Raw genomic sequence first — 7,287 nt, forward strand, 5'->3', positions numbered from 1 at the left:
CTACCCTTGAAGAGTATCCAGAAGCTTCAACTGCTCCAGAATGTGGCGGCACGGATGATTTTAGGTGCATCAAGATCAGCGCATATAACACCCCTGCTCCATGAGCTGCACTGGATGCCAGTTTGCTTCCGTGTCCAATTCAAGGTGTGGGTTATCACCTTTAAAGCCCTACATGGTGTGGGTCCAGGGCACCTGAAGGACCATCTCATCCCCGTTACATCAACCCGTCCCACCTGGGTCATGCAGAGAGGGCATACTAGCACCCCGTCTGCAAGAGAATTTCATCTTGCGGGGTCTAGGAGGCGGGCCTTCTCTGCAGCAGCCCCTGCCCTTTGGAACATCCTTCCCCCAGAAGTGAGGTTGGCCCCCTCCCTCTTAGACTTCAGAAAAAAACTGAAGACCTGGTTCTGTTCTTATGTATGGGGTGGGGATGGGAATCCCCAGTTTGGGGATGGCTGGTTCCCTAGTCCTACCTGACCAATATTATCTGGTCGCAGGCTGCAACAATTTCCCCATCGCTGGGGATTTTATCACATTTATTAATTGTATTTTAGGTTTTATTATTTATGTTTTTATTGGTTTTAACTGTTTGTGAACCGCCCAGAGTCCCTCCTTGTGAGGGAGTTGGGCGGTGATATAAATTTGATTTATAAATAAATAAATAAACACTGGAGGTCTTGGCGGGGCATCCGTAGGATGTGGTAGGAGAAGTCCAGATGGCAAAAGGAACACTGTGTCCAAGCTCCACCTGTTTTCTGTGCGTGCCAGGTGCGTCGGACCACACCCTGCGGACCCCCCAGTCCCGCAGCAGATGCGGATTGCTCAGAAGCCCCCGGCCCCTTTTGCAGAACAGACTTTCGCTCTCAGCTGCTCTGCACCCGAGGAAAGGCTCGCTGCGCAGGAGCCGACCTCCAGCCGACTGCTGCCGGGACTGTGAAACGAGAGGATCGGCACCACCGGCGAGGGCACGTGTGCAGGCCGCTACCCAGACTTCTCTCTTTGGCTTTTGCTCGGTTTTTTTGACTCCTTTCACGCAGCGCTTCTCGACCTCGGCAGCTTTAAGACACGCGGACCTCAACTCAGGCTGGCTGGGGAGTCCTGGGGGCTGAGGCCCACGTGTCCCAAAGCTGCCAAGGGGCTTTCCTTTTGGGTGGGAGGGTGTCCGTATTGACCTGGGATTCCCAAAAAAGGCATTGCGGAGTTTCTCCATCCGTCTCCCGGAAACTCCGAAGGCATAAGAAATCGGAGACACGGGAAGTGCCGCCTTTCCTGTTATGGCCTCTCTCTGGCGACTGAGGCTGGTCTGGTCAATCGTCCCGTGGCCTTTTGGAGACCAAGAATTGCATGGATGTTATCCCAGTTTTTCCACTGGGTGTCACCCACTGTTTTTCGAGGATAAGAAGGAGACCACCCCCCACCCCCCCGTTTCCAGTGGAGGAATATCTGCGACTCTCATAAATCCCCCCAGCTGAGGAATTCTCTCTGGGGCAGGGATGGAGTTAAAAAGTCAAGATGGTGACCACCCCTACACCCTGAAAGCTTTGCCTCTTTTCACTCTGCAGCAGCCACCATCTTGACTTTTTTGACTCCTCCAAAGACACCCTGCGAGGCCAGAGACTTTCCCGGGGACTGAATGGAAGCAGGGGGGCTGAAGACCGTTGGAGAAAGAGCAGGGTGCGTCAGAGATCGGATATTCCCACACGGGGCTGGGGTTCATTGTAAATGACTGCAACAACATCCCTCCAGAGAATTTAGTCCAAATTCTCCTTTCCTTGGGAAGAAAAGTGCATTCTTTTCCACCGAAGAAGGGAACTGATACAGGAACGTGAAAGAGAATATTTTTCTCCCACCAAACTCAATTCCGGCTCTCCAGGTCAAATGAGATGGACGTGCCGTAAAGCATTGCAGCCTCAATGGGTGGTCCTTCTGAACAAGCCCCCCCACCCGCTTAACGCCACGCCTTGCCAGGCAGAAGACTCAGGGGTCTTGCGCTTCAGACCGCCACAGGCTCCTGGCTCTGCAGAATAAATCAGGCTACTCGTGCCAAGACAGAATTTATTCGGCCTTCTGGCCCAACCGAATCAGCCACATCTCGCCCGAGCTACCAAAAACATTCCTCGAGTGTGGGGCGTAGAGCAGAGATTTTGGCAGGCGGGGGGTTTCCTTGCTTCCCCAGGTGCTTCCCCTCGCTCTAGGGCTGGAGCGGGTACTGGCAGAGGAAAGGGCACCGGGCATTGCAGCTGTTGTCATTCCAGTAGAGGTACCCTGGGCAGCAAAGAGAAGGTTTGGTCCCTTTCGCAGTGGCTCCATCAGAGTCCCAAAGAGGCATTTCCCTGGCTCTGGCCTCGTTGGTGGGGGGACGTGAGGATGCCAGGCCGTGGCAACCGCAGGTGGAGAACCCAGTCGGCTAGAATGGGCTTGGCTGTCAGCGGGGGTTGCCACCCAGAGAACTGGCTAGCCGTCAAGGGAGGCCACGGCTACCAGACCTTGCCTGGCAGGCTCTGCTCAGCCACAGGAGGGCAGCAGAGAACTTGCAAAGCGCTTGTGCCAACCCAGAGCAGGGCTGGACAGATAACCAATGTCCTTCGTCTGGCTGCCTGTCAAACCCTCCTCCTCCTCCTCGTCTGCTGATCTGGCAGGAGGAGGACAGGCTTCGCATTGCCTCAGCGAGGCCGGGGTGGCGCTCAAAGTGGGGGTGCTCCACTTGCAGGGGTTGGGGGTCTTGAGGCCAGGAGGAGGCCGCTCTTCCCCGGGACCCCCTGCCTTCCCGGAGGTCAGGCTGGTGTTCAGGAAAACTGTCCTCATGGCGGGAAGCCCACCCTCAGCCGCCTCCCCACCACCTCGGCTTACCTGACCGGGACCACAACTCAACGCAGTACTCGTCGCGCCGAAAGTTGTTGGGCTCTCCCTGTTTCCAGCGTGTGTAGTCGGTTCTGGAGCCATCACTCCACCGCCAGGATCGTTGCTGTAATGGCAGGGTAGCCACGTTAGCCAACTGAGGAGGGGGCTCTGCCTCTGGGGGGCCCAGGAGCAGGGATGAAAGGTGGGCAGGTTTCAAGGGGCCGACCAAATAGACAACTCTTCCTCTCTATCCTTCATCTACCTAGTCAATCTGTCAAGTCCACGATGTCCAACTCTCAGTCCTGAAGCATTCTCACACAACCAGGCTTGGGTCAGATAAATACTTCTTTATTAAGAGGTACATGTAGCTTGTAAGCAGAACATTGCTAAAACTAACGCCTTGGGTAAACCTCCCTCTATTTATCCCCCCTCCCCTTATTGCCTGGCGTCCTGACTCCTCTTCACCTGGTGTTGACCTCTCTCCTTCTCCCCGAGCTTCTTCCTGGTTCTTTGGGCCCCACCTGCCTGGCCTGCAATCAAGCCAGTCTAAATTGCCCATATATGGTTAAGCTGCTTCCCAACTCCCCTTACAACCATTAACAGCCACCCCCCCCTTATTTACAAGTGGCAGAAACAAATCAATCCAACTCCCAACGAATGCAATACAATGGAAAACAACAACAGTTGGGTGATGCAGGTTCTGACACAACCTCAGTGGATCTGGAACAGCTAAGCAGGGTTAAACTTGGTGAATGCTTGGATAGGTGACCATCAGGAGATCCAGAGAAAAAAGACTCCAGAAGAAAACTGCCTGGAGGTGCCCATGAAATCACCAGCTCAGTGTGAGAGCTACTTTGCCTTACGCCCAACTTGGTGGCAGGACACGGATCAAAGTTATTGAGTCCTTGGGTGGGGGACCACCAGCAAAACCCCAGGGCTACAGGTGGCCCTTGGGAACTGAAAAGCATCCGGGAGACTTTTCTGGAGGGGGTGGGTGGGGAAACCTCCTTCTGCGTTGTTCCCAGAAATGACATTTGTGTTCACAAAGTCACCAGGAACTCCACTCCAGGGAAACGTCCCTTCTTCCTATAGGAGCGAGCATTTCTCAAGGATTGACAGCGCAACAGAGCACAAGAGGAAAGGCCGAATGAGCAGAATCTGCGCAAATTAAGAAAGGGGGGGAGGGAGGAAGAACCCTCCCAGGCCAGCCCCACAGCCCCCAAGGTAGTGGCCACCAGGATTGATGAGCATCAGCGACAGAAAGGGACCTACTCTATTTGGAGTGCTCAGTCCGATCCAGACGTTGGTAAAGCTGAGATGCCGGGAGACATACTTGGCCAACTGGCGCGACACTTCCAGGGCATGGATGGAGGCCAGGTGGCAGCCCGTCTTCTGGGCCCTGCAGAACGTCTGGAAGAGGGACAACAGAGAAAGGCGCTTGTTCAGCGGAGAAGAAACATGCGTGTGTGTTTGTGCACGTGAGAAAAGAGCAGGCGTCTGATCGCAAGATCATAGCCACCATCTTGACTTTGTTGACCTCCCGCAGACGCCCTCGCTGGACAATGCGGCTCTTGAGCAATTCCTGACGTCGATTCGCGAGTTAAAATATTTGCCCCCACAACTAAGACTCCAGACTGAACTCAGGATCAGTGATGGGCCAGTGGACTCTACGGCCCCGCTACCCCTGCTTACTGTCTATGGAGTCCTCACTGAGCAGAGGAGAGTCCTTTAAATGGGCTGCGAGGAAGAGTCCGTGGAACATTTGCCTTGGGACTATCCTAAAATCTCGGTCTCTGCTGCCTCCTCGTGCACCCAGCCTGGTGGCCCTCCAAGGCCCCCTTGACAGGTCTTCAGCCCATCAGAGTGGATGTGGGTGCTCGGCCAGGGCTCGGCCTAGATCCTCCTCTGCCCGGGCTGGGCTGGGATGGTCACGGGCACACAGCACTCCTCACCTCTGCATTGCTCCAAGTACTGACTCTCAGGAAGATCTTGTAGCAAGATTTCTTGTAGGTGAACCAACTGGAGGGACAAGAATTTGGGGCTCCAGTTCCTGTGTGTAAAGAAAGAAAGTCCAATAAGAGGGTGGCCAGGAGGGGGGCTGGAGGAGGAGGAGAAGGAGAAGGAGGAGGAGGAGGAGGAGGAGGAGGAGAAGGAGAGCTGGGTCTGCAGAACACGCCTCTCCTGCTGAGTTGCAACCCCTTTGACCACAGTAAATTGAGGCTTTCTTGGGTTACAGGCGCAGCGGCTGCGTTTCAGAGTGTCCAAAGCTCGCTTGGGTGAGCCTCGGTTAACTTCCCTGAAGCTGCACGTCCTGTGCGAACGAGCCTGGCCGCGTCGGTCGGTTCACCCTTCAGCAAACCGTGCAAAGCCAGAAAACGGGTTCCTTCCAGAACCAGGCTGAGCCTCTTTGGCCTCTGCATGGTTTCCTATGTGGGGAAGGGGCTTCTCTGGAGTGGATCCCGTGGAGAGCAATCGCTAGCAAGGGGGGTGGCGGTGGGGGGCTCACTCTACCCTTAATGAAAAAAGAACGGATCTTTCACCCAGGTTTTAACTGTTTAGCTGTGTTCATGTTCAGCCTGAATCGGAATTTTGATTGTTTGTATTAATTTTCCTTTGTCTTTTATTGTGCAAAAATCGCTGGATCTTGGAGCAGACAAATTGTGTTAGGCTTAGATTTTTTTTTAATTCCACCTTTATTATTTCTGGAAATAACTCAAGGCGGCGAACGTGCCTAATACTCCTCCCTCTTCTTCTGTTCCCCATCACAACCACCCTGTGAGGTGGGTTGGGCCGGACCAAAGGGGTCTCCTGCTTTCAGGGGTCTCCCGCTTTCTAGCCTGGCCCCTTCGCCACGAGACCAAGGCAGGATCTAAACTCTGCAGTCAGCCAAACCCGAATGAAAGCCAATTCAGCCCTGGGGCGCTGGGGGCCAAACCAGGGAGGGGTTCAGATGCAAGAGCCTTGGCCTCAAGGGTGCGGGGACCCCACCCGAACTCACCACTTAGGGGGAGAGCCACGAGCAGCAGGCCCAGGAGCATGAAGGCGAAATACCCCATGGTCTTCCTTCCTTTCCTGCGGAGAGGAGCAAAGAGTGGGGAACTGGAAGCGGAGCGAGGGAAGGGCCCTCGGGAAGGAGAAGGAGGGCCACACCTAAAGCCGGGGGCCAAGCTGGGGGTCCCAGACTTTGTCTCGCCCAGCCGGACCCCGTTGCTGCCTCTCCGGTCCTGCGGTGACTCTGCTCGGGTCGCAGTGGATCCTGTGCTGCTGCGCAACAGCTGGGCCCTCCCTAAGAAAGGGAGGGTCCCTCTCTGTGGGTCTCTTTCTCTCTCCCCCCCATGGGTCCCCCGAGAGATCCCTCACTCCCTTCCTGAGGGACCCTCGCGAGATCCCCTGCTGGGCCTGGGCTTTGCCCGCAGCCGCCCCCCAGAGGACCCCTCTGGTGGAGAGAGTCAGCCGGGCTCACCTGCTGCAGGTGCCTCCCGCCAGGTCCCAGGTGGAGAGCGGCACTCCCCTGTCCCTCGGCCTCCGCGGCTGGCGTCTCTGCTGCAGTGCCAGCGGGGCATTTATAGGCAGGGCGAGGGGTGGATTTCTCGAGGGGAGGGAGGAGGGAGGGAGAGGGAGCTTTGCTTCAGAACGGAGTTTTGGTCCGGCAACCAGGAAGCGTCTTGTTTGCGCAACGGAACGGTAATCAGACTTTAACCCTCACGTTCTGCAGGGATGGGGGTCGTGGGAAGAATCCTGCCCGTAGAGGGGTCCTTGAGGCCATCCAGCCCAGCCCAATGGCTTTTCATGCCACCCCTTTCCTTTGGGGCCGGGGGAACCCACCTTCTGGATTTGTACAGCCGCAAAGAGGGAGCACTGCAAAGCCTTGACACCCAGTGCCACGAGGCAAAAGTTGCCTCCTTCCCCTTGGAAGAAACCAGGGAAGAAGCAGAGCAGAAGGAGCAAGGAAGCGAGTCCTGCAAACCGTCCAAGGCGGATTGGTGGGGTCCCCAAACACCGTTTGCGGCAATGACCGGCTGGAAACTCTGCTCGTGCCGCCTCGCAAAATGCTGTGCATGAACCCACCTATGTCACGTTGCATGTCTGCACACACACGGGCGCACGGACTCCTCTCCCCCCCTCCCCATTTTACCATCCCATACCTGTCAGCAGAAGAATATGCATTTATTGGTGCTTCCTGGTCTCCCAGTCCCCAAAGTGATGGAACAGACCAAGATATGGACATTGCAGCCGAAGCCGCCTTTGGCAGTGGGAGCAGCCCTTCCCTGAGCTCAGCCTGAAGCATCTTTCCGTGATGAGTTAACTGCTTGCTGGTTTACTCAAACCATCATTCAGTGTGACGCAAATTATGCTGAGGAAGAACACCCCCCCCCGCCCCCTTCACCTCTTTTATGGCAAGCAAGCTGGCTGTTCCTCCTGAAACCCTTCCCACACTCCGGGCAG

At 55.7% G+C, this 7,287-nt stretch overlaps 1 protein-coding gene across 1 annotated transcript; it reads right to left on the reverse strand.

The window, feature by feature from the left end:
- Nucleotides 1-2,191: 2,191 nt before the first annotated feature.
- On the reverse strand, nucleotides 2,192-5,897 carry LOC148216002 (C-type lectin lectoxin-Thr1-like). Its single transcript, XM_088141569.1, has 5 exons — nucleotides 5,840-5,897; nucleotides 4,794-4,891; nucleotides 4,114-4,251; nucleotides 2,851-2,965; nucleotides 2,192-2,265 (listed from the first exon to the last, which is right to left on the reverse strand). The coding sequence occupies exons 1-5, from the start codon at nucleotides 5,895-5,897 to the stop codon at nucleotides 2,192-2,194; spliced, it is 483 nt and encodes a 160-aa protein (XP_087997695.1).
- Between the last annotated feature and the right edge of the window lie 1,390 nt (nucleotides 5,898-7,287).

This window comes from Python bivittatus, unplaced genomic scaffold, assembly GCF_059951505.1.
Source record: "Python bivittatus isolate LINGU-HERP-01145 unplaced genomic scaffold, Pbiv_v1 ctg000330_np1212, whole genome shotgun sequence".
Classification (NCBI taxonomy): Eukaryota; Metazoa; Chordata; class Lepidosauria; order Squamata; family Pythonidae; genus Python; species Python bivittatus.